Source organism: Lycium ferocissimum, chromosome 11 (genome assembly GCF_029784015.1).
Source record: "Lycium ferocissimum isolate CSIRO_LF1 chromosome 11, AGI_CSIRO_Lferr_CH_V1, whole genome shotgun sequence".
In the NCBI taxonomy this organism is placed as follows: Eukaryota; Viridiplantae; Streptophyta; class Magnoliopsida; order Solanales; family Solanaceae; genus Lycium; species Lycium ferocissimum.
Window position 1 is genome coordinate 52,507,955 of NC_081352.1, and position 27,941 is coordinate 52,535,895.

General features: G+C 38.4%; 2 protein-coding genes across 4 annotated transcripts; both read right to left on the bottom strand.

Moving 5' to 3' along the window:
- Positions 1-845: 845 nt before the first annotated feature.
- On the bottom strand, positions 846-3,862 carry LOC132036991 (organic cation/carnitine transporter 7-like). Its single transcript, XM_059427413.1, has 5 exons — positions 3,582-3,862; positions 3,273-3,510; positions 2,183-2,657; positions 1,885-2,087; positions 846-1,070 (listed from the first exon to the last, which is right to left on the bottom strand). The coding sequence occupies exons 1-5, from the start codon at positions 3,860-3,862 to the stop codon at positions 846-848; spliced, it is 1,422 nt and encodes a 473-aa protein (XP_059283396.1).
- A 4,218-nt stretch (positions 3,863-8,080) lies between these two features.
- On the bottom strand, positions 8,081-16,031 carry LOC132036988 (organic cation/carnitine transporter 7-like). Of its 3 annotated transcripts, XM_059427410.1 has the most exons (6): positions 15,808-16,031; positions 15,597-15,723; positions 15,276-15,513; positions 14,227-14,692; positions 13,898-14,100; positions 8,081-8,437 (listed from the first exon to the last, which is right to left on the bottom strand). In XM_059427410.1, the coding sequence occupies exons 1-6, from the start codon at positions 15,878-15,880 to the stop codon at positions 8,213-8,215; spliced, it is 1,332 nt and encodes a 443-aa protein (XP_059283393.1). In that variant the 5' UTR covers positions 15,881-16,031; the 3' UTR covers positions 8,081-8,212. The 3 variants fall into 3 exon arrangements, with proteins under 3 accessions (XP_059283393.1, XP_059283392.1, XP_059283394.1); XM_059427409.1 differs by having other exon boundaries at positions 15,597-16,028; XM_059427411.1 differs by having other exon boundaries at positions 8,401-8,510; positions 15,597-16,029.
- Positions 16,032-27,941: the final 11,910 nt, after the last annotated feature.

A 27,941-nucleotide genomic window follows, 5' to 3' on the forward strand; every position in this document is an offset into this window, starting at 1 on the left:
TCAAAAAGTGGCGGCACCACATACAACCCTCCCATTTACATATCATGACAGATCACTTCAGCTTGAAGGAGAAAAATATCCTTCCTCTGTTATGATGCCTTGGGAGAAATGAACTCGTGTTTTAATTTGCATGAATGTTACTACCTTGGTCATCAATGCAAGACCAAGTTTTTGCACACTGTGGAGGTTGTTGACGTCGACAAGAGGCAGGAGAGAAAGGTGAATTACAGGACATGCTGAAGAGGAAAATGAGGTTGTGGAGCAGGAAAAAGCGTCAATAAATGTCCTGGTTACCAGAGTTACTTAATGAAAATTTCTTAAATGTTAATTTTTCTCCCCATCTTTTGGTTATACATTGAACATTAATCACAGAACTGAAATGCAACAACAATTCATGTGTAAATCCAAGAAGCCCGCCAGTAACATTTTCCAAACCAGATAGGGAATTTTCAAAATTGATCACCAGACTATTTTGCGCCAAAAACTGTAGAGTAATAACATTTTATCTAGCAAAAGGCGTGCTTCTATGCAAGTTGATTTTTTGAATAATATCACATCAGATAAGAAAAGGCAAAAAAGATAGGTACCCATCTGTGCACATGCAACTAAAGCGGGTTAAGTCTTGTCAAATGGATATAAAACTGTAAAAAGAAAAGGATATTTTCATAAAGTGTCAAAATGACACAAGGTAGCGAAGGTTTTTTTATTTCGCTGCAGATGAGTGGAAGTTTCATAAAATCCAATCTTAGACAAGTAATTGAAAATGAGACCAACCGATTTTCATTTCTTTCCTCTACAATTTGGAGGGAAAACTTCAATACAAGTCAAATGAAATAAGTCCAAACTTAGACAACAAGAGTATCAATTAGTTCCCTACCCTTTGTTTCTAGTGAGAAGAGCATAATACTGGCCGCTGATAAAACTAGAACTGCTTCAAAAGCTATGATTGCAGCCATTTGATGGCACCCTCTTATCAATTGCACGGCAACGACAGGAGAAAGCATGGCCCCTATTCTTCCTACAGAACTTGCTACTCCAATACCAGTTGACCTTACAGACGTTGGATATATCTGCATAGAAGACATTAAAGTGATAAATTAAAGTCTCAACAGGAGGCCGGAGGTTTTGAGCAGCGTTTGTTTCTAATGAGCCAATGGCCCTAAAATTCAGCATCATAACTTTAGCAGTTAACAATTAAAGATGCATCTCGGAAGGTTACTCTGCATTAAAATCAGAAAACCAATAATCAACATGTGTAGCAGTTGACAACATGTATTAGTAGACTCCCCAAACGCAATCCCTACACCCCTTAGCCAATAGAAAATTGGTGAAGAGGCCAAGACAAGGCTTCATGAAAGGATGTCAAACAGAGGCCTTTACCTCATAATTTACATTTTCTCTTCACTGATTAAGAACTAGAAAACGCAAATGATTTCACATGAACTAGATCCATTACACTATTATCTGTTTAAGAATATACATACACACACTCACATTTCAACCTTGGTAGGAATGCTTGATCAATTTGGAGCTTCATCATCATTTGTCAAATTAGAACTCTCTTCTAGTTCAACAAGATAGTCGTTAAACATATGAACCAACAACTAATAAGAAAAAGAGAGTTGCAGTCCTAATTTGCTAATATCTCCACTCTTTTTTCGAATTAGGTACATGCATCTGGCTTGAGAGTTAGGTAGTTCCAAATATACACCACTGTGTATGTTAGAAGCCTAAGAACGTCATTTTTAGCTTCTTCAATCAAATGAAACATAATCATGAGATCTTCAAGTCAACTTTCTTATATATGCATTAAGTTTGACTGGATGGAAATGGGAATGAGTTTTCATGTCTAGAAATTGCGCGATGACAAGGAATGATGGTTACCTCTCGACAATAGACACCCACAATGACGAGGCTTCCCGAAATGAAAGTACGGGCACCAAATAGCAAGGCAGTAGTCAAAGCAGGTAGTTCAGGTGTAAGAAGCGGTAAAAGGAATAGGAAGTTTAAAGCACACGTAAGTGCCATACTTAATTTTCGACCAACTTTCTCCACCATTATAGCTGCTAAAAGAGTTCCCGGGATCTCTGAGAGACCAAAATAGGATAGCTTAGATCTTAGAACTAATAATTATTTGATTAATTGAGGCGAATATAGCAAAAGTAAAGGAAAATTGTTTTACCTGCAAAACTATTGATGAGCACATTTGTATAAAGGCTCTGATCATCTTTCATGCTCAAAGCAATTGACGAATGTTGACATCGTCCACTGCTAAACAGAGAGGTCAGCAATATAATGCCGTAATATGAGAAGGAATTACCAATATAAACCACCCATATGAGGAGGGTATTTCTAAGTAATGTGGGGGACAAAAGCATTAGTAGTGATGAGAAGCCTGATTTAAGATTTGGGACTTTGATTTTCCCAGGAGACAGTAATTCCTCAGTGAGTTGAGAAGAGACAAGCTTTCTAGGGGGAAGTTGCGTCTTATTGACCACAGCTATTTTCTTCAAAATATCACATGCGTCTTTTGTTCTACCTACGGCACATAGATATCTAGGAGATTCTACTGTAAATACAAATAACAATAGTGCTGCAAATGATGGCATGGATGATAAAGCCAGTAACCACCTCCAACCCAATCTTGGCATAATCATCTGCAACATAAACAATGAGAATGTTATAAGTTCTTCAATGTTACGTGAGGCATGTGTTGATAGAGGCACACAATAGTATTATATGAGATTATGGAAGAATTTCGACAACAACTAACAACAATTACAGTTTCGTTTGTATGGCAATATCTGAGGGGTCAATAACATTATCATAACTTACTTGAGATCACATGGTCCTAAAAGTTGAGAAAAATGTTTTACAGCACGAAAAATGGGTAGTAAATGTGCTGGCTAAGATTAGTCATTAGTCCTACATGATTGCAGGAGAGAACTGCAAACGAGTTCTGTTCCACCAACTGTTTCTGTTATTCGATGTGGAAATAGAAGATTATCACACAAATGCAGGCGGTACTATTTGGAGGCACGATATAATGGAAGATCAACAAGGAAGAAGACATCAAGAAAAGCTAATGACACAACTAAAAGACATCTAAGAAATTAAATTAGAAAAGGCTAGAAGATAATTCCACATGCTGCTAATCCAAGCACTGCACACAGTGCTAGTTGCTCTAGAATGAAAGGTAAGTGTGGATTTAAGCTAAACATGGTTTCATTACAGGCCAAATAATCAAAAGAAATCATGAGAAAAGGATGTACCAGTGCCAATAAAGCCTCAAGAATTGTTCCAATTGTCCAAAAACCTGTACAGATAATAGTCCACATGCCTCTGTTTTGCGAAGGCACAAATTCAAGAAACCAAGATCCATATACAGGTCCACCACTTACTCCAAATCCAACCATCATACGCACGGCAAGCAACCAATTATAATTCGGAGAAAAGGTACTGAGTGCTGCAGATAGTGCGGTCACTATTGCTATACTTAGAAGACCCTTCCTGATAACATATAATGAAATTAGATCAAAGAAAAAAAAAAAGAAACTTGTTCATTTTGAATAAATTCTTACCTTCTTCCGTAAGTGTCTGAGACGAAGCCCCAGAAAATAGCTCCGACAAGCATGCCAGCGAAAACAATAGTAGTCATAAGGCTTTCTTGAGTAGGAGAAAGTTCCCATTGGGACCTTAGAGCAGGTCCTATAAAAGACAGAATCATAGTCTCAGCTGCTTCAGCAATATGACCAAGACCCGCATAACACATCACCATATACTGAAATTTGCCAATTCCAACTGATGTAAGTGCTTCATCCAATGTGTATACAGGTCCATCCTCTTCCTCTTGCTGTGCCATCTCAGTCCGGCGAATAGGGAAGCAATGCAATATGGGTCTGTTTCATTGTATTTGTGTATTCCTTACATGAAAGTTTAAAAGTTGCTGGAATCATATGGTATATCTGCTGCTATAAAATAAGTTGACAATTGTTTTGTTCTTTCTAATGATTGCATTTTACTAACCCATTGATGAGACCCACATGTTTAATATGTAAATTTAAAAAGAACAAATGCGCCTGCCACTACCCTCATATCGTTGCGTTCAATAAACAAATGATACCTAAATTTGTATGATATTTTTATTTCGGAAAAGGGTCAGATTTTCCCTGTGCTCTAAAAAACAAGTTATATTCGTCTTTCATCATAGTTTTTATATATTTGTCCATGCCATCCGATTTTCTGGCCATATTTATCCCTCATCCGTTAAATCTCATGTTCCCCCAAAATTTTCCTAGGTAGCACCTACGCGGCATTCTTTTACCAATGACATAATACATAAAACAGGTCCTCAAACTTGGCCTCCGTTGGTAAGTATGCCCCCAAACTTTGAGTGTACATAAATAGACATCTCAACTTGTCTCCACTTTGTCAGTTGACACTCCAACTTACAAAATGATCATCTAAACACCTCCAAAATATATATACACGTCAGCATTGGTGTTTAGGTGTTCAACCTTATAAAGTTGAGCCTGCTTGTATATACCCAAAGTTTGCAAGATACTTGCGCATAGTGCCACTCGATACAAAGTCATACCGTTTATGTATTATGTTTTTCCAATTAAATCTTGGTCAATCATTTAAAAGAATTTAATCCGCCCACCCGACCCGCTAAATTCTGTAAATTTGCAGCTGTTCAACTTCTTCTACGGGTACACTTTCCCTTCAATTCTTCATCATTCAAAATACCCACAAGAAAAATTACTATCATCTTTGATTGTTTTGATTACGTATGTCAACTGGCCCGCCACTCAATTTCTCACTAATATGTGGATTTTTCTTGCTTGGAGTTCTTGGGTCTGTGATTATCGTCTTTCAATAGTCTTATCTTATGTGTGAAAATTAGCTGCTTCGCTAATCAGTAACTATTAAAGGTCTAATTTTTGGGTTATGGGGTTTTCATGATTTTGTAGTTGTTCAGCTCAGCTGACTGGGTATACTGGGATTAATTAGCAGCATGATTTTTGAGTCATTCTCTGTAAATGACCACCACAGGGGTTTTGACAGCTGATGATGTAGCAGTAGTTGTGTTGGTGGCTCGGGCGGGCGGATTAAATTTTTTTAAATGGGTGACCAAGATTTAATGTGAAAAAGAACGTTACGTAGGAAAATTTAGGTGGAGACATGGAGTTTAATGGATGAGGGGTAAATGTGGCTTGAAAGCTGAATGGACAGGGCAAGTATATCAAAAAAGTATAATGAATGACAATTATAACTTATTTTTTGGAGTATAGAGGCAAATCTGACCATTTTCCGTTTTCATATTGATACTTGAACTAGGACTAGTACCTATTATATATCAAAAGGGTTGAAAGTATCCCTAATATATTAATTCCTCTGTTTAATTTGTTTGTCTAGTTTTGACTTAACACACGCAAAGTTTAAGAAAGTAAGAAAGAGTTTTAAATCTTGTGGCTTTAAATTAAAGATATGTAGAATGTACAAAAATGTCATTTAATCTTGTGATCTTAAAAATATCATGTGAAAAGTTGAAATTAAAGAGTTGTCAAAAAAAAAAACTTTTTTTTAAACGGACTAAAAAGGAAAGTAAGACAAACAAGTTTAAACGGATGGAGTACAAATAGTTTAATTTACCCACCTTTCACATATTGTACCTTAATTTCTCTTAACGTTAATTTTTGGATAAAAATTACTCTCCTTCCAACTATTGGACCCCAATGCCCGTAAAATTTAGGGTTAAAAATATCCCTCAATGTAATGAAATTATGAGATGACACATATGGGGCTTTAATTAAAGGAATATTTACTTGGCATAACTAACTCTAAAAGCTACTTATGATTAGTAATTACTATTTAATTTAATTACTTTTCATACTACAATGAATTTTCAATTTACATATCATATCTATACCAAATACATAAGGTTATTCTAGTGTTTCAAGCATTCTCCCCTCACTTCTCTCTTCTCCCTCACTTCTCTCTCTTCATTCCCTCTCTCTTCTCCCTTGGCTCCGGCATCTCCTTAGCACCGCCGCAGCTAAGGCAGCAGTCGTAGCAGTCGGTGATGCCGAAATCCATGGTTTATTCTCAGATCTGGACGGATATCGAGTTCTTCAACCTTACACAATCGATTGAGATCGAGTTCTTCTCACCTGATCCGGATCGTTTCAGATCAAGCTCCCTTCAAACAAGTTGATCAAATTTGAAATAATGAAAATCATAATCGTAAAGCTCCGGACAGGTTCATGAGGTTAAAGCTAATGGAACTTTATGGAAAATGTTGATGCGAAGAAGGTGTTAAATGAAATGCCTCAAAGAGATGTTGTTGCCTCTACTGTTATGATGTCATGTTATCTTGATCATGGATTGGTGAATAAAGCAACGTATGAATTTCGTCTGGTTTCTACCAAGGATAATGTTTGCTGGACAACTATGATTGATGGATTAGTTAGACATGGTGAAATGAACTTTGCATTGGAGTTATTTAGAGAAATGCAGATGGCAGGTGTAAAGCCTAATGAAGTTACGATTGTTTGTGTTCTATTTGCTTGTGCGCAGTTGGGTGCATTAGAGCTCAGTAAATAGGCTCATTCGTATGGGGAGAAGTACAACATTGAAATTAATCACATAGTTCGTTTAGCTTTGGTGAATATGTATTCAAGGTGTGGAGATGTTAAATTTCTCTCAGTTCCGTCTCTCTTCTTCCTCGGCTCTGATGTCGTTGTACACATGGTGGTCCTTAGCACCACTGCAGCTAAGGCGGCAGTCGTAGCCGCCGGTGATGCCCGAATCCATGACTTCTTCTCCTTCTTGTATCTCAGATTTGAATGTATTTAATATATTTGTTATTGAAAGGTTGAGGAAACTAGAAGAAGCTTCAGAGAGGAAAGCTTCTCAGATCTAGACGAATACCGAAATTCATGGCTAAGACTCTTTGTTGTATCTTAGATCTGAGTGTATTTAAGTGTTTCGTTATTTTTTTTTAGTGTAAACATAAGTTATATGTATTTGGCTAATTGTATTTTGGGTGCAAAATAGATGTATTTGACTGTATGTGTTGTTTGAATGATCTACATATAATTTTTTTTGAGTAAATACAATGTATTTGAAATTTTGTTGAAATACATTCAACCTTGCGACATCGAGTGGTGACCTTGCTGATCGGAACTCGAATACATTCAAATACAGCCAAAACAAAATGATACATCAAAGCCTCGTCGTGTATTTAAATGCACTGAAATACAATCATTTTGAATACACATGTATTCAGAGAATTTAAGGTTGCATCTATTCAAATACAATCAAATACATGAGACATCAGATAAGGTTAGATACAGCTGAACAATATATTCAAATACACGCGAATTAGCCTTAACTAGCTACGAATTGTAAATTACAAAAAGGTAGTTATTAATGGTTAGAAGCTCCTAAACTATAGCTATTTGTGTAAGTAGCCCATAATTAAACATGTGGCGATTTATTGTTCCACATGGCCATAACCCATTGATAACCCGACCCATCTGAGTTAATCTAAAATAACTAAAAACCATTTTAGTCCAGCAATGGTCAAATCGACTTCACCTGACCAGAAACAATCGAGTTATAACTAGTCTATATAACAACTTAAAGAGTTGAGCAAAACACAATGGTTAGAATACGAATTCCTTATTTGGTTCCTCGTAGAAATGATATTTTAAGTCAGAAATACCTCAAGCTCCTAGATCTGAGAACACCCAATTGATCCCGTAACAAATTTTCAGGTTTAAAATTCACCTCAAGCTTTCGGATCGCATCAACAATGGTGATCCAAAATTTGTGACAAAAATGATCACCAAACTATTTTGTGACAAAAACTTATAGTTGAATAATAACAGTTTATCTTGAAAGGTTTGCACCAATGCAAAATAGCACATCGGACAAGCAAAGGCAAAAGATAAGTACTCATCCATGCACCTGCAACTCAAGCAACCAAGTCTTGTCAAATGGATATGAAACTATAAAAGGAAAAGGATATTTTTATCCAAATGACACAAGGTAGAGAAATGGGTGCTTAATCCACTATAGACGGGAGGAAATTTCATAAAAGCCAATCTCACACAAGTAAATGTAAATTATACCAACATATTTTCAGTTCTTTCCTCTCCAATGTGGAGAGAACTTCAATGCAAGTAAAATGATATAAGTCCAAACTTTAGACAACAAGTGTATCCATTAGTTCCCTACCCTTTGTCTCTAGAGAGAAGAGCATAACACTGGCTGCTGATAAAACTATAACTGCTTCAAAAGATATGATTGCTGCCATTTGATGGCACCCTCTTACCATTTGCACGGCAACGACTGGAGAAATCATGGCCCCTATTCTTCCCATGGAATATGCAACTCCAGTACCAGTAGACCTTATGAAAGTTGGATATATCTGCATAGAAGACAATAAAATGAAAATGAGGTTTCTAGAGCGCAGCATTTGCTTCCAATAAGACAATGGCCCCCTGAAAATTAAGCACAACTTTAGCTGCTAACAACTAAAGATGCATCTCGGAAGTTTTCTGTGCACTAAAATCAGAAAACCAAGAATGGAACCTCATTATACATTAAGTCTTGATTAGATAATAGTTGACAACATATATTGGTAGACTCTCCAAACAAAGCCTATGGTGTCATTTAGTGCAATCCCTATACCCCCAGCCAACAGAAAATTGGCGAAGAGGCCGAGACAATACTTCATGAAAAGATGTCACAAAAGAGGCCTTTACCTCATAACTTTCTTCTCACTGATTAAGAACCAGAAAACACAAATGATTCACATGAAATAGATGCACTACAATATTAGTTGTTTAAGTATACACACACATATTTGAACATTGATACCAATGCTAAAATTAACCTTTTTAGAACTCCATTATCATTTGTCAAATTAGAACTCTCTTCTAAACCAACGAGGAAGTTGTTAAACATATGAACTAACAACTAACAAGAAGAAGAGAGCTGCAGTCTGTTAGGAATTTGCTTTAGAACTGCATTAAATTTAATTTTATTGCTTTAGTTTTGAATAAGACTTAGTCAAATAGTTGTTAGCTATCTTTTCCTATTATTTAGGAGTTAGTTCGTAAAGATAGTGATTCTGTGAATCTGCTAGCATCGTGTCTCCTTTTTTAACTGCTTTTGTTTTTTCCAGGTTTTATATATGTAACCTGCAGCAGTCAATAAAATTATGTTCTTCTACTGCTATACCTCTCTGCTTTCTATATCCTTGTGTTGTAAAAAATAACCAACAATTGGTATCTAGAGCCCTTTTTCTTGTGGCATCTGTGAGTATTCTCTGTGAGTGAGTGTTTGGAGTGAGTCGCGAACCACAACCAGAAACACCAAAACTTCAAACATTGAAGAAAGCTCAAGTTTCTCGGCAATGGCACCTCCAGTCTTCAATGGTGAAAATTTTCACATGTGGACGGTGCGGATGGAAGCCTACGTAGAAGCTTTAGATCTTTGAGAGGCAGTTGAGGAAGATTATGAAGTTCCTCCACTACCCGGCAACCCAGCAATGGCTCAAATCAAGAATCATAAGGACAAAATATCCAGAAAGTCTAAGGCAAAGGCGTGTCTCCTTTCGTCAGTCTCATCAACAATTTTCAATCGTATCATGTCTCTAAAATTAGCAAAAGCCATCTAGGATTATCTCAAGGCAGACTATGAAGGAGATGTTCGGATCAAAGGCATGCAGGTGCTGAATCTCATTAGAGACTTTGAGTTATAGAAGATGAAAGAGTCGCAAACCATCAAGGAGTACTCTGACAGGCTTATGAACATAGTAAACAGAGTAAGATTACTTGGTTCTGAGTTTAAAGACTCCCGTATTGTTGAAAAAATTCTGGTTACTGTACCTGAAAGATTTGAAGCCACCATAACCACTTTGGAAAACACCAAGGATCTGTCCAAAATTATTTTGGCAGAATTATTGAATTCCTTGATGGCACAAGAACAAAGAAGGGTTATGAGAGAGAATGGAATTAGAGAGGGTGCGTTGCCAAACCAAACTTGAAGATAGCGGAAGATACAAAAAGAAAAACAATAAGAAGAACCAGCCATCAAATGGAGAAGGAGCAGCACGCAACACCAACAAAAACAAAGAAGGCAGTTCCAAAGGAAACTACCCTCCTTGTAAGCATTGTGGAAAGAATGGACATGCGCCTTACAAGTTTTGGAAAAGGCCTGATGCTAAGTGCAATAAGTGCAACCAATTTGGGCACGAAGCAATCATCCGCAAGAATAAAACTCCGCATGACGCAAATGCTCAGGTTGTTAATGAACAGGAAGAGGATCAACTTTTTGTCGCGTCATGTTTTGCAATGAATGTCTCAAGCGAATCTTGGCTGATCGATAGCGGATGCACAAATCACATGACTTATGATAAAGAATTCTTCAAGGAATTGAAGCCTACTCAAGTTGCAAAGGTTAGAATAGGCCATGGTGGTCACATTCCAGCAAAAGGAATGGGAACCATTGCAGTTGAGACACAATCAGGTACTAAAACAATATCTGATGTTCTTTATGTACCTGACTTGTACCGGAACTTGTTAAGCGTTGGTCAGTTATTAGAAAATGGTTTCAAACTTAATTTCGATGATAAATATTGCTTGATCAAGGATCCGTCGGGACAAAACTTGTTTAAAGTCAAAATGAGAGGCAGAAGTTTCTCATTAGATCCATTTGAGGAAGAGCAGATAGTGTATTCAGCACAAGAAAATGTCGCTGACTTATGGCATAAGAGACTCGGGCACTATCACTATCAAGGGCTTGTCAAAATGCAAAAAATGAAGATGGTGGAGAACCTGCCTAACTTGGGAGTGAGTTTTACTGATTGTCGTGCTTGTCAGTTTGGGAAATAAAGTAGACCTTTGTTCCCAAAGGCAACTTGGAGAGCTACAAGAAAGTTGCAGCCGGTTCACACAGATGTTGGAGGACCCCAAAGGATTCCTTCACTTAACGGTAGTCTTTATTACATTATTTTTATTGATGAATTCACTTAACGGTAGTCTTTATTATGTTATTTTTATTGATGATCTGACCCGAATGTGCTGGATTTATTTTCTAAAGTTCAAATCAGAGGTCAAGAGCATTTTGTGGAAGTTCAAAGCGAAAGTGGAAAATGAAAGCTGTTGAAAAATTCAGATTTTATGATTTGACAATGGCAAGAAGTATACTTCTCATCAGTTCGGTCTATTTTGTGTGGAAGCCGGGATTGAACTTCAACTTACAGCTCCTTATACTCCAGAACAAAATGGAGTTAGGGAAAGAAGAAATAGGTTTATTATGGAGATGGCAAGATGTATGTTGCACAAGAAAAATCTGCAAAAAGAAGTTCTGGGCAAAGGCAGCAAACACAGCTGTGTTCCTATAGAATAGACTTCCCTCAGAGGCTATGAAAGATCAAACTCCTTTTGAAGCATGGTATGGGTACAAACCTCCGCTGCATTTTCTTAAAGTGTTTGGTTGTCTTTGTTTTACCTATGTTCCTCAGGTTAAACAAGATAAACTAGACAAAAAGGCTGCCCCGGGTATTTTAATTAGGTACAGTACTGTTTCAAAGGCGTACAAAATCTTTCAACTAGAAGTAAAGAAGATAGTTATCAGCAGAGATGTCCACTTCATGGAAAATGAAGAATAGGATTGGGAAGACTCAAAGAATTCTGTCTAGCAAACAAGCTCATGGTTAAACGAAAGGGAGGATGATCCACCGGTTAGGGGAACTTGATTGCTCTCTGACATATATTAGAGATGCAATGTTGCATTATGTGAACCTGCTAACCCTGAAGATGCTCTCAAAGACCCCAAGCGGAAAAATGCAATGGAGGAGAAGCTATTTATGATCGAAAAAAATAATACTTGGCAGCTTGTTGACAAACCTCAAGGCAGAAAGGTAATTGGGGTAAAATGGGTATTTAGAACCAAGCTAAACGCTGATGGTTCAATCAACAAGCATAAAGCAAGGCCTGTAGTTAAGGGTTATGCACAGATTTTTGGTGTTGATTATTCTGACACTTTTGCTCCAGTTGCTAGGCTCGACACAATCAGATTGCTTCTTACTATTTCTGCACAACGTGGCTGGAAAGTGCATCAGATGGATGTCAAATCAACATTTCTTAATGGAATTCTTGAAGAAGAGATTTATGTCAAGCAACCTGAAGGCTTTGTTATAGAAGTTAAAGAAGAGAAAATCTACTGACTACACAAAGTTCTTTATAACCTAAAATAGGCACCAAGAGCTTGGTATAGTCGAATAGATGATTATTTGCTTGGCCTTGGTTTTGAAAAAAGTCTTTCAGAATTCACACTGTATGTTAAACATAATAACAGTGAGATTCTTGTTGTTTCTCTTTATGTCGATGACCTTTTGATCACAGGGAGCAGTGCAAAGCTGATTGATGAGTTCAAGCTAGATATGATGCAAGCTTTTGAAATGTCTGATCTTGGTCTGATGACTTATTTCCTTGGAATGGAGATTACACAAGGAAAAGATGAGTTTTTCATTTGCCAGAAAAAATACGCAAAGGAAATTCTCAAGAAATTCAACATGGAAAATTGCAAGGAGATGAATACTCCTATGAACCAAAAAGAGAAACTAAGCAAAGATGATGGAGCTGAAAAGGTGGAGGAAACATACTTTAGAAGTCTCATTGGGTGTTTGATGTATCTTACAGGAACAAGACCCGATATATTGTATGTTGTAAGTGTTCTATCAAGGTTCATGCATTGTCCGAGTGAAGTACATTTGAAGGCAGCCAAAAGAATTATGCGGTACATCAAAGAAACCATCGCCTATGGAGTCAAGTTTCAGAAGAGCCAACCTGTGAAGCTATTCGGGTATTCTGACAGTGATTGGGGCGGTTCCGTGGATGATTTGAAGAGTACTTCAGGACACTGTTTTAGTCTTGGTTCAGGAATTTTCTCATGGAGTTGTAAGAAACAGGAAATTGTGGCTCAATCTACTGCCGAAGCTGAGTTTGTGGCAGCTACAGCAGCAGTAAATCAAGCATTGTGGCTGAAGAAAATTTTGGTTGATCTGCATGTGGAACCAACAGGAAGCATTGAACTGTTCGTGGACAACCAAGCAGCAATATCTATTTCTCACAATCCTATGTTTCATGGGTAAACTAAGCACTTCAATATCAAGTTTTTCTTCCAGAGAGAAGTGCAAAAAGATGGAGATGTAACTCTTGTCTACTGCAAGACGGAGGAGCAAATGGCTGATATATTCACTAAGCCTTTACCAGTCAGCAAATTCGAGCTTCTCAGACAAAAGATTGGAGTTTGCAGTTTCCAAAGCAAGGAGGAGTCTTAGGAATTTACTTTAGAACTGCAGTAAATTTATTTTTACTACTTTAGTTTTGAATAAGACTTAGTCAAATAGTTGTTAGCTATCTTTTCCTATTATTTAGGAGTTAGTTCGTCAAGATAGTGATTCTGTGAATTTGCTAGGATCATGTCTCCTTTTTAAACTTCTTTTGTTTTTTCCAAGTTTTATATATGTAACCTGCAGTAGTCAATAAAATTATGTTCTTCTACTGCTATACTTCTCTGCTTTCTCATATCCTTGTGTTCTAAAAAATAACCAACACAATCCTAATTTGAAAAGGTGCCCACTCTTTTTTCAAATTCAATATGTGCATCTGGCTTGAGAATGAGGTGGTTACAAATATACACCACTCTAAACGTTATTAGAGGCTAAGAACGATGGCAAAGCTTTTAGCTTCTTCAAACAAATGAATCATAATCTTGATATCTTGAAGTAAACTTCAAGCATTAAGTTTGCTTGAATGGAAACAGGAAAGAGTTTTCATGTCTACAAATTGCATGATGATAACGAATTGATGGTTACCTCTCGACTGTAGAGAGCCACAACACTGAAACTTCCCAAGATGAAAGTACGAGCACCAAATAGCAATGCAGTAGTCAAAGCAGGCAGTTGAGGTTCAAGAAGTGGTAAAAGGAATAGGAAGTATAAAGCATACATAAACGCCATAGTGAATTTCCGACCAACTTTCTCCACCAGTATAGCTGGTAAAAGAATCCCTGGGATCTCTGAGAGACCAAATAGGATAACTTAGATTTTACAACTAGTAATTGGCTACAATATATTAAGTGAAAGAAAATTATTTAATGATTAGTTGAGATGAATATGACAGAAGTAAAGGAAAATTGATTTACCTGCAAGACTATTGATGAGCACATTTGTATAAAGGCTCTGATCATCATTCATGTGCAAAGCGATTGGCGAGTGTTGACATCGTCCACTGCTAAACAGTGAGGTCAGCAATATAATGCCGTAATATGAGAAGGAATTTCCAAAATAAACCACCCAAATGAGGAGGGTATTTCTACGTAATGTGGGGGACAAAAGCACTACTAAGGATGAGAAGCCTGATGAGATTTTGTTCTTTCCAGGAGAAAGCAATTCCTCAGTGAGTTGAGAAGAGACGAGCTTTCCGGGGGGAAGTTGTGTCTTATTGACCACAGCTATTTTCCTCAAAACATCACAGGCGTCTCTTGTTCTACCTACGGCACACAAATATCTAGGAGATTCTACTGTAAATACAAATAACAGAAGTGCTGCAAATGATGGTATGGATGATAAAGCCAGTAACCACCTCCAACCCAATCTTGGCATAATCATCTGCAACATAAACAATGGGAACGCCATAAGTTTTTCAATGTTCCGTGAACCATATTTTGATAGTACACAATTATATTATATGAGATTATGGTAGAATTTTGACAACTATTACTATTTCGTCTACTCGGTACCATCTGAGAGTTCAATAATACTATCATACCTAATTTGATATCCCACTGTGATATCCCACTGTCCTTAAAGGTTAGAACAAAGAAAAATACTTACAGCTCAAAGAATTGGTAGAAAATTGTTCTGGCTAAGATATGTCACTAGTCCTACATGCATGCAGAGAAGAATTGCTACTAGTGACTTCGACTGCTTCTGTTATTCAATGAGGAAATAGAAGATTATCACATTATGCAGATGGTAGTATCTGGATATGCGATTAAATAGGAAGATCAACAAGTAAGAAGACATCAAGTAAAGCTAAATGACACAACCAAAAAATATCTAGTAAAGTAAATTAGTAAAGGCTAGAAGATGATTCCACATACAAACACTATTTATTCTAGAAAGCATGGTAAGTGTGGATATAAGCTAAACATGGTTGCACTACAGACCAGAGAAGCAAAAGAAAATCTACCAGTGCTAATAAGGCCTCAAGTATTGATCCAATTGTCCAAAAACCTGAATTGATAATGGACCACATTCCCCTGTTATGTGAAGGCACAAATTCAAGAAACCAAGATGCATATACGGATCGTCCACCTACTCCAAACCCAACCATCATACGCACAGCAAGCAACAAATTATAATTTGGAGAAAAGGCACTCAGTGCTGCAGATACTGCAGTCACTATTGATATACTTAGAAGACCCTTCCTGCAGGTAACAAATATGAAATTAGATCAAAATTGATAGTTCCCATAAGACAAAAAACTTGTTCATTTTGAATTAATTCTTGCCTTCTTCCGTAAGTGTCTGTGATGAAGCCCCATAAAATAGCTCCGATAAGCATGCCGCCAAAAACAACAGTAGTCATAAGGCTTTCTTGAGTAGGAGAAAGTGCCCATTGGGACCTTAGAGCAGGTCCTATAAATGACAGAATCATAGTCTCAGCTGCTTCTGCAATAAAACCAAGACCAGCATAACACAACACCATATACTGGAATTTACCAATTCCAACAGATGTAAGTGCTTCTTCCAATGTGTACACAGTGCCATCCTCCTCTTCATCTTGCTGTTCCATCTCACTCCATTGAACAGGGGACTTAATAATTCTTCTGTTTCAAAATGCAAAGTCAAAAAGTTAGCTGATTATTCGGTGCTCTATATGATCCATTTTAATTACCCACTGATAGGACACTTGAATGGACCTGATAGTAACAACTATGAAAAGAACAACAAAGTGTGATGCTTGATATTTCGAACAAAAATGTATTTATTCCAACATTACCCTTCAGCAATAAAAAAGAGAACATTTTTGCCCTCCGTTCTTTTTTGGAATCAAAATTGTCCTCGTCGTCTAAATAATTACACCACTTTTACCCTTGTTTTCTAACGGCTGAGCCATAAATCCTCATTGTTGTCCAATTAGATTATTTAGCATAGTTGAAGGGTGATTTTGATCCTTTTCCGAAATTTTAAATCTCTCTTTTAAAATTCAATTTAGATCTATTTTTCCTTTTTCTCTTTTGTCCTTCTTTCCACCCCATCCCCCGTGAGATTCTTTGTTCCACCAACGTAATAAATCAAGAACCTCACATCGGCATTTTCCCTTTAAAATGTTTTGAATCTAAATTTACATAAATCAAGAACCCAAATAACTTATTTCACCAAAAGATCAATCAATGAAAAGAAGTCACATTAGATTCATTCACCATAAAAAATGGTCAACATCCATCATTTGTAATCACAATCTTGGCTCTAATAGTGGTTTTTACACTAATTATTTCCCAATTCCAGTTACTCAATTAGATAAACAAGAGAGCCAACAGCATACATATCCTTAAGCACACCTAGGTGAACAATGTGGGAGAGATGAACCTCACATACACGAATATTGTTGGGCACCTGCTCACTACCATAAACAGTGATTTTTTCCATCGATATTCAATAGGAAATTTGTAGTATAAAATATGATTTTCACACCTCATTCACACCGAACCAGCTCACTGGGTAAACGGATTGTGAAAAACAGGTTCCCAAGAAAACTTTCTAATTTTTTCATGTGAAAACACTATATTATATTTTCTTTTCTCACAGATTCAATCAAAATATCTGTGGGAATAGCCACCGAACATTTTTCAATGAAAAAATTCAGCGGGAATATAGTATTTTTTTAGTAGCGGCTCCAAATCACAAATGATTATCATAGCTCGTATACCAGCAGGGGACTAGTAGTTCTGGAAACTGTACATGTGATTTTCTACATTTATACAATCACTCGACCAATTGTCTTCCAAAAGATTACACGTGCGAGGTGTCAAAGATTTCAGATCGGGATACTAATCCCAAATCTTATCCTTCAAGCTGAAACCATAAAGAAACTCAAACACCATTACGTACAACATCTTCTTGGAGTCAATAATCTTATCATCCTGATGGGCCAGTTTGTGTTGCCAAACAAAAGAGGGTCCAGGTAACTGATATTCAGCATCTCAAAGTATGATTGTCTAGTCAAAATACCACTAGAAAGCACATAAAGCCGCCCCCCAACAAAAAACACAAATGGGGTGGGCATGGGAGCTTTCAACTTTGGGATGCAGTCCATCCATTGCCTTTTGAGTGATATAATATCTCAAATGGTCATTCAATTAAGACAATTCTCTTAAAAAGTCATTATTCACCAAAAGCCACTCAACTATTGATATTTATGTACAAAGTCACCCAACTATTTAAAGCCAAATTTTTAAGAAATAAAAAAAATATCAATTTTAATTATTTTATCAATCTGACCCACGAAAATTGTAGGACCAACTTAACTGTGCATTGCAAGTCGAAAACAAATAAAAGTGGAATTTTTTTGGGGGCGAGGGGGCGTGGGGGTGGGGTGTGTCGGGGTAGGCGTTTTCTGATTCGCAGCAGCATCACGAGTTAAGTTATCTAGGAGTATATTTTAAAGCATCAAGCTGGCATCAAATGTACGACTGACATATTCATTGGAGTATTAATCCCAACTACACTGATTCTTTTGTCCCTACCGTTTTGTTTTTGAATTTTGGATATTTCTATGGTATGTGGATTTGATTAATACTTACCGATATTCTATTTGTCTTTTTATATTAGTACTTAATATAAGGGAGAATCTCCCCTTTTTGTCGTCTTCACAAATTTTGGTTGGGCCCTCCTAGGTAAAAATTCAAATTTATCCCAAAGCTTACCTTTAAATTTCTCTCATGCCTATATTAGAAAAATAATATTTTCTATTTGATATCTCAAAAATAAAAAGAATATTTCTAACATTCCTATTGACTTTAATACAAAAGATTTGATTCTATTTTATTAGCCTTAATGGCAGAATTCATGTTGAATGGATTTGATGTTTTCAAACGATATTATTATATTGAGCAAATTAATTGTCTTAATGGCCAATTGTATTTATGGCTTTTTACTACTCTTAAATTTTTGGACGTTGTCATATGATTATTTTGTTTCATATGATTATTTTGTAATCTCACTTTTCTACTATATATATATCCCCCTTTTTTGTTTTTTTAATCTGGACTTTGTCCAGTCATGAATCTTGTTACACTGTTCGTCTCTTTCTCTTAACCTTTATTCTTAATAACCTTCTTCTTTAACCACATCCCGGACATGGCCAACATTTCGTCCTTTATCATCTGCGGACATTTTAATGGCCGTTCAACACATAGAAATTTACAGGTTAATTCATCGAGTTTATTAAGAAATTAAGAGAATAACCATATACTAAGAATAACAGATCCATGATAACAAGAAATTACTTAAACATAGACATATCACATAGGTTTTTACGACAAACCAAGTTAATAATATACATAACTGGGAGAGTAATACAGAAACATAGTTATAAAAACTTACATGACAATGATGGAGAGAGGTTTCCCTTTCGGGGAACCCCAAAAACTACTTCTCACACTTGAAGATTATTGAAAACTAGTACTATTATGCCAATAGAGGTTTATATCACAAAGGTTTGGAATGGGGAAAGGAGTTGAGGCATTTGGTGAAAGGGAAGGAGAATATGAATTTCTTTGGTGTTTGGTGCTTGTATGTGTTGTTGATGATCTTCTGTCGTGGCCTCTATTTATAGGAGCTTCCGGACTTCAACTTCGGACTTCAAATTTTTTAAAGAATCTTCCTGATTTCAGTCGGGTGCGCTTTGGGCCCCACCGTCACGTGAAATTTTCAAAAGAGTCTTTGCATTATTGTCCTTGCTAGTCCTGTAGCTGCTTTATTAAAGCTACTTTATCAAAGTTGTATTCATCAGTCTTTTTTGCTTTCTATCCTTTTTTTTTGTCTTGGCTGTTATGATTATATGTCTATTAGCCCTTTCTACGTGTCTAGATTGTGTAGTGCAACAGAATCAAAACTCATCCCTGAATCAACGTCGTTTGGGTCTTGTGAATCTTGAAATGCACTATTCTGAAAATCTTCAAGAAAACCTTCAGGATCTGAACTATGTACTGGAGACATTCCTAGACTTCGAGATAGTTCTGGACAAGAATTTTTAATTACATGCTTGTCTTGATTTTCTTTTTCTTGAAAAAACTTTTCTAATGTCTGTTTTACTATATCTTCTATTTTCTCTTTTTTTTTTTCTTTTTTGTCAATAAAATTTTCTTTTTTGAATTATCTCCTTGTGTTAATGTTCTGGGTAGCCTTCGTCTCGTCTGGAGTGATGAACAACCTTCTTCATCATTTTTTGGCAAAGTTACAGCCATTAACGGATTTGATAAGTCTTTACCGGCTACTGTTTGAATTGGACTAGCTGTATCTTTATCCGATAAGTGGATTTACTGCATTCATTGGGAAATGCACACCTGTCTCATCCATTTTGTCTTGAGATGGAAAACTCTGTGATTGAACCAATTCGAATTTTACCGCCTGGAGTCTGTGTTCAAGCATTCTCACTTGCTCCATGAGTCTTGTTTTTTCTCGAATTAATGTCTCATTTTTCTGGTTTAGTCTTTTGAATGCCTCAGTCATGGAAGAACAATGATGGCAAAAAAATACTTTGTCTGTGTCCTTTTGGATATTGTATTGAGGAATTTTGTCTGAATTTTGTCTAAGTGCTGGAGAAATATAATAATTTGGACCCAGTATTCCTCTGGCATAGTCTAATGCTTTAGTAAAATCATTAAAATGTCATGACCTATTTTGACCTAAATTGTGCGAGCACTTACCTATCCCACCTCGGTAAACGAACCCTCAACCCAACGATAAATAAAGACATGAATAAATAATCTATCAAGGGGAAAAGAATAAATACGTAAGTCTTACAATATCATATAATAGAAATAGTGCAGAATAGGAAATACATCCAGGGTCTAGTCTAAGTCATACAAAAGCTTCTACTGAAATATACAAATCTGGAATAATATTACATGAATTCGTCTATGTCTCAGAATAGCAAAAATAAGACATAAAATGGGAAGATTCTTCAAGGCAGCAAAGGTCCGTGCTCACCCTGGAAACTCGCAAAAATGCTGAAGATGACAATTAGCCACGAGAGATGGAAGCAGACCCAACCTGATACTCTGCATATAATACCACGGCATCATCGGCCGACTAAGCAGAGCTAACACAATTCAGATAATAAAGCCAAATAGACATATAAACCAACAAGGATAAATCAAACATAATCGAAGCTAAGTATGCATCATCGCCTAAGTAGAGCATCTAATCCCAAATGTGCCAAGTCTCAATATATCAAGTCCGAATCCAACATCACAAGTACAATACCAAACATCTCAATGTAAGCCATGATGCAATGCAATGCAACAACGTATGAATGCAATGCAATTCCATGCAAATGTTGTGTACACATGTACTCCGGACAGAAATATCGACATCTCGGTAGCACAACCCAAGGTAACTCACGAAGTCTAAGTGCTACCCATCCCGGATCTTTGCCCAACAGATAGACGGGACCCTGGATCTTTGCCCATAGGGGCTTCTCACCGGCACCACCCTGGGAGACCCGCGGAATCCATGCACTCACTCAATTCACGATTTCGGAACTAATATCGGATATCGGACTCTCACATCACTCTCATTTTAAAACTGAGCCCAGCTCATCATAGTGTTTCATCAGGTACCAATAGTGTCTCAACAGTATATCATGAAGAATGAGAGTGCTGCAATGCATGTGTCAATATCAATAATCATGCTCAATATCACAAGTACCAACAAAGGGGTACACCAACAATATGTATAAATCACAAGTACCAACGGTGGGTACGCCAACAATATCACAATCAATAAGAAACAACAGGTTTCCAATAATTACTAACATCACGTGGCATCAAGCCAACGCAATAAACAATCAAGTCATAACACAACGGGGTGGCTAGCCCCAGTCACGCAATAGGGCCCAACCTAAGACAACATCCAACCCAACTTCATACCCGAAGGTTTACATGCTTTCTCCGACGATATAATCTAAATATACGCTTCGCTATACGAAGTCTCACCAAGGGTAAGCCATAACCTACCTGGATGGCCGAACAACAAACACCAACAAATCACTCTTTCGCCTTCCCCTTCCACTGAGCCTCAAGATCAATAAAGTCTAGGCATATTCGAAATCTAGATTAGAAATCATGAAGAATGATACTAATATTGCTACCATTCAATTTGGGTCAAATCCAACCCTAGAATTTGGGAAAACGGGGCCCACAAAGTTAAAACGAAAAATTCGGAAGCAAAATATTAAATTAAGCACTAGGTTATCATAACCCAATCACTAATTCTAATTTAACTCAAGGATAGACCTAATTTCGAAATTCAAGTGAAATCCCAAATTTTGGGTATAAACCCTAACTCTTTGATTCAAGAATTCAACTCTAATAATGGAAGATAAATGATCAATAACCTTAGATTCATCAAAATATAGCATAAACCCCATCAATTTCATCATTAATAAGCCTAGAAAAAATATTCATCAACACCCACTTTTAATCTTCCATAACTAAGGAATTTATAAGGGAAGAGGAATTGTAAGATGATTAGGATTAATTAAATAGTAAAAGGATTAGGGAAACTTATCACCAAAAATCTTCTCTAAAAAAATCTCCAAGAGCAGATCCGAAGAGCTCTATTTTTGTAATGGTATTAAATAAGGGACTAAAGGCTCATTTAAAACACACTTAATGAAATAACAGGCTTGTTAGCGTCACGACGGTAATAGGGCCGCAACGGCGGTGCCGCTATAGCGCCAAACAGACCGCCGTGGCAGTCTGGGCCATATCACGCTTGGCCTCCCCAGCGACCAACCCGCCGCAATGGGGCCGGGCGCACCGGGACTAAGACCGGTGCCTCCAACGCGGACACTGTGTACCGTAAATCCCCCAATTTTTCTAAGTCTCATACCAATTCCTGAACCATTTTCGAAGCCATCTGCTTACAAACCACATACACAGATCCACATAAAAACACGCTGCGAATGCACTCGTGGCTTCAGAATTTCCAACAGAGGTCTCATTGACCGAGTCAACCCCCGATACCTTATTTTTCAATTTCCCAACTCAAGTCCCAAAATGCATCCGAGTGCATTGAAAACCGAACCAGATATACACACAAGTTATAAACGACCATTCAAACCTCTCGTAATCGACGAATTTTCAAAAAAAGTCCGTTTACCCAAAAGTCAACTTTGGGTCAACTCTTTTTCACTTAAAGCCTATATTTCACAAAAAGTTGCTCGAGTCCAATCTAAACACCTCGAGAAGCATGTCAACGGCCCCCTCGGGTCAAAAGTGAGCTAATCAATGCTCGAGAAAGGGCGAAAATACCGGAAAGACTATAACGACCAAACGGGTCGTTACATTATATACTAAGTAAACCATCGCTCGTCCTCGAGCGAATAAGAGAAAAGGAGCTGGAAGTATCTGAATCAGTGAACAACTAGGGATATCGGCTATGCATGTCGGACTCGGTCTCCCAAGTAGCCTCTTCAATAGGACGGTGCCTCCATTGCACCTTCACAGAAGTAATCTCTTTCGACCTCAACTTTCGAACCTGCCTATCCAAGATCATGGTAGGCTCCTCTTTATAAGTCAAATTCTCATCAAGTAATACAGAATCCCAACGAATAATGTAAGTACCGTAGGCATGGTAGTTCTTCAGCATCGAAACATGAAAGAACGGATGAACTCCCGCCAAGCCTGGCGGCAATGCCAACTCATAAGCTACATAACCCACACGGGCAACGACCTCAAATGGACCAATGTACATGGGGATCAACTTGCCCCTCTTACCAAACCTCATAACACCCTTCATGGATGAAACCTTTAATAGAACTTGGTCACCAACAACAAACTCCATATCCCGGACCTTCCGATCCACATACATCTTTTGCCGACTCTGAGCTGCCAAAAATTTGGTTTGAATAACTCTCACTCTATCAAGGGACTCTCTTAACAGATCCATACTCTAAGGTCGAGCCTCGAACCCATCAAACCAGCCAACCGGAGATCTACATCTCCAACCATATAAAGCTTCAAAAGACCGCCATACCAATACTCGAATGATAATTGTTATTGTACGCAAACTCCACCAATGGTAAGTGCTGATCCCAATGACCACCAAAATCAATAACACACGCTCTCAACATGTCCTTGAGCCCCTGGATGGTCCGCTCGGACTGGCCATCGGTCTGGGGATGAAAAGGTGTACTGAGATCCAATCGGGTGCCCAACTTCTCATGAAACGCCCTCCAGAATAGGAAAGTGAAGATAGTACCCTGATCAGATACAACAAAAATAGGAAACCTATGCAACCTCACAATATCCCGTATATACATCTTGGCTAACTTCTCTGCGGTATAGGAAACCTGAACTGGAACAAAGTGAGCGAACTTAGTCAACCAATCAACTATCACCCAAATTGAGTCAAACTTGCCCAGGGTCTTCGGAAGACCCACAACAAAATCCATGGCAATCCTCTCCCACTTTCACTCGGGAATAGGCATCCTCTGAAGCACACCATCGGGTCGCTGGTACTCATACTTTACCTGCTGACAATTACCACACTTAGCCACGAAGTCAACTATATCTCTCTCCATCCGACGCCACCAATAGTGCTGTCTCAAATCATGGTACATCTTAGTCGCCAACCGAATGAATGGAATAGCGAGAGCTATGAACCTTGGACAAGATCAACTAAATCAAATCACCAATACGAGGAACGCACACGCGTCCTCTAATCCTCAAAATGCTTTTAGAATTAATCACGGCCTCGTTGGCCTCACTTCTCAAAGCTCTATCTCGAATCTTACTCAACTGAGCATCCTCAAACTGATGAGTCCTGATCTGATCCAATAACGAAGACCTCGCCTCTACACAAGCCAAAATTCTGCCCGGGGCTGAAATATCAAGACGAACGAAACTATTGGCCAGAGTCTGAAACTCTATGGCCAACGGACGCTCAAAAACAATCAATCGAGCTAAACTCCCCACACTCACTGCCTTGCAACTCAAGGCATTAGCCACCACATCGGCTTTCCCGATATGATAAAAACTAGAGATGTCATAGTCCTTCAGGAGCACCATCCATCGGCGATGCTTGAAATTTAGATCTCTCTGGATAAACACATGCTGAAGACTATGGTGATCGGTGAAAACCTCACAATGAACACTGTACAAATAATGCCTCCAGATCTCCAAAGCGAAGACCATGGCCAACAACTCCAAATCATGGGTAGGGTAATTCTTCTCATGAATCTTTAACTAACGGGAAGCATAAGCTATCACTCTACCCTCCTGTATCAACACAGCACCTAAGCCCACATGGGAGGCATCACAATAGACTGCGAAGTCTTTACTCTCTACGGGTAATGCTAAGATCGGGGCTGTAGTCGTTAAGCTTGAGCCTTTGAAAGCTCTGCTCACAATTATCTGTCCACTAAAAGGAAACATCCTTCTGAGTTAATCTGGTCAAAGATGAAGCAATAGTAGAAAAACCCTTCACAAAACGACGGTAATAGCTGGCCAAACCCACAAAACTACAAATCTCAGTAACAGTAGTGGGCCTCGCCCAATCCCTTACAGCCTCAATCTTCTGCGGGTCAACTATAATCCCATCCTTAGACACCACATGGCCCAAGAATGCCACAGACTCCAACCAGAACTTACACTTAGAAAACTTAGCAAACAGACTATGCTTCTTCAACAACCTAAGAACAGAACGAAGATGGCTCTCATGCTCCTCCCTACTCTTGGAATACACCAAGATGTCATCAATAAACACAATCACGAAGGAATCAAGGAATGGCCTAAAGATGCCATTCATCAAAGTTATAAATACAGCCGGGGCATTGGTAAGCCCAAAAGACATCATTAGAAACTCATAGTGGCCATATCTCGTCCGAAATGTTGTCTTCGGAATATCCTTCACCCTGATCTTCAACTGGTGGTAGCCTGAACGCAAATCAATCTTCACAAACACCGAAGCACCCTGAAGCTGGTCAAACAGATCATCAATACGAGGCATAGGGTACTTGTTCCAGATGGTAACTTTGTTCAGCTGGCGATAATCAATGCACATCCTCATGGTCCCATCTTTCTTCTTCACAAACAACACAGGAGCACTCCAAGGGAAGACATTTGGTCTAATGAACCCCTTGCTCAACAAATCTTATAACTGCTCCTTAAGCTCCCTCAACTCGGCAGGTGCCATCCGATATGGCGGAAGAGAAATAGGGCGAGTGGTCGGATCCAGATCAATACAGAAATTAATGTCGCGATCGGGTGGCATACCCGACAGATCCGACGGGAATACCTCTGCGAACTCGCTCACAATAGGAATTGACTCAAGGGGTGGAGATGCAGTAGTCGTATCACGAACATGGGCCAAATAAGCTAGACCCCTTACTTACTTCTTCGCCTGAAGGAAGGAAATGATCTTCTTCGGAGCGGGACTAGGAGTACTCCTCTACTCAAGCATAAGAATGCCCGGTATGGCTAAGGTGACTATCTTGGCATGACAGTCCAAGATCGCGTGATACGGAAAAAGCCAGGACATCTCCAATATAATATCAAAGTCTACCATATCGAGAATCATCAAATCTACCCAAGTGTCATACCCCATAAAAGTAAACAAACAAGACCGGTAAACTCGATCAACAATCACAGAATCTCCGACCGGGGTAGACACATGAATATGTATATCTATGCTATCACAAGGCAAATCCCAACCAACGGCATGAAATGCAGATACATACGAATAGGTGGATCCAGGATCAAATAACACAGATGCTGCTCTAGGACGGACAGAAATAGTATCTGAAATCACAGCATCTGAGGCCTTTGCCTCGGGCCTAACCGGAAATGAGTAACAATGGGCTCCACCATGCCTAGTTTGAGATCCCCCTCTTGCACTCTGGGAACCACCTCTAGCTGACTGGGATCCACCTCTAGAACCATGAGAACCACCGCGGCCTGACTGAGCGTCGCCCCTCTGAGAAGCACCACCTCGACCACCAGATAATGTCGGAGTCCTCGGCAGCTGATAATCCCTCCTGGGTCGGGGACATCTTGTCACGACCCATTTTACTAGGACGTGCGGGCACCTATCATTCCCACCGCAATAGGCGAACCTTTATCCCAATATAATCAATTTTAGTAAAGGCGGAAGAAATAAGTATAAAATAAGTCTCAAATCATCCATATAAGATAAAATGCGAAAATACTAAATACAACCCCATAGATCTGGTCTAATCCATACAAGAGCACTAACTAAATACTACAAGTCTGGAAGATGATAAAGTCTCATAATACAACTATCTCGAAATAAGAGTAAGACAAGTAAGTAAAGGAAAGGACATCTGGGAAGCGGTCGTCATCGTTCTCACCCTGGAATGACTCTACAACAGCCTCGCCAACCAACCACAAGGGAAAAGAGTGGAACCTGTGTAATACTCTGCATCCATAAAAGAATGCAGCAAGCATAGGTCAGTACAAACAACAGTACTGCTAGGTATCATAGGGCGACCAAGTATAGCTAACATAATTCAGACAATAAAGCAGGACAAGCAGATAAATCAACAAGTATAAGTCAAACACAATCGAAGCCAAGTACACGTCATTGCCTAAGTAGAGCATCTAATCCCAAATGCGCCAAATCTCAATATGTCCAATCCGAATCCAACATCACAAATAAAAACACCAAATCATCTCAATGTAAACTGTGATACAATGCGATGCAATAATGTATACATGCAATGAAATGCCATGCAAATGTTGTGTACAGATGTACTCCGGAAGAAAATATTGACATCTCGGTAGCACAACCTAAGGTGACTCGCGAAGTCTAAGTGCCACCCGTCCCGGATCTTTGCCCAACAAACAGACGGGACCCCGAATCTTTGCCCGGGGGGGTTCTCAACGTCACCATCCTGGGGGACCCACGCAGTCCATGCACTCACTCAATCCACGATTCGTGAATGAACATCGACATCGACTCACATCACTCAAGCAAAAGAAGTTTTCATCAAGTATCAATTCACTCAATCCACGATTCCAGATCGAACATCTGATATCGGACTCTCACGTCACTTAAGTAAAATCGAGCCCACCATCACAAGATTTCATCGAGTATCATCAAAGTATCATTAGAGTATCATAAATGGATGAGAATGCGTGCAATGCATGTCTCAACATCAATAATCTGAACAATATCACAAGTGCCAACATGGGTACGCCAACAATATAATCAATGTCATAAGTACCAACATGGGTACGCCAATAACATATCAAAGTCACAAGTACTAACATGGGTACGCCAATAACATGTCAAAGTCACAAGTACCAATATGGGTAAGCCAATAATATAAGTGAAGACTACACAAGTCATATAGAACTCTATTCTCGTATCTATATCAAGCCGTAAGATACTACAATATCACAATCAAGATGGAAAACAGATACTAATATCTACTAACAATACGAGGCATCAAGCCAACACAATAGAACAATCAAGTCATAACACAACGGGGTGGCTAGCCCCAACCACGTAACAGGAGCCAACCTAAGACAATATCCAACCTAACTTCATACCTGAAGGTTTACATGCTTTCTCCGATAATATCATCTAAATATATGCATCGC

Excerpts from the sequence above, each read along its gene's own strand:
- LOC132036991 (XM_059427413.1), bottom strand. The coding sequence starts at position 3,862 with ATGGCACAGCAAGAGGAAGAGGATGGACCTGTATACACATTGGATGAA. Across the intron at positions 3,511-3,581 it reads TCAGACACTTACGGAAGAAG|GAAGGGTCTTCTAAGTATAG; the intron begins GTAAGAATTTAT and ends ATATGTTATCAG. Across the intron at positions 2,088-2,182 it reads GCTCATCAATAGTTTTGCAG|AGATCCCGGGAACTCTTTTA; the intron begins GTAAAACAATTT and ends TTGGTCTCTCAG.
- LOC132036988 (XM_059427409.1), bottom strand. The coding sequence starts at position 15,880 with ATGGAACAGCAAGATGAAGAGGAGGATGGCACTGTGTACACATTGGAA. Across the intron at positions 15,514-15,596 it reads ACAGACACTTACGGAAGAAG|GAAGGGTCTTCTAAGTATAT; the intron begins GCAAGAATTAAT and ends TGTTACCTGCAG. Across the intron at positions 8,438-13,897 it reads TGGCTCTCTACAGTCGAGAG|ATATATCCAACTTTCATAAG; the intron begins GTAACCATCAAT and ends TCTTCTATGCAG.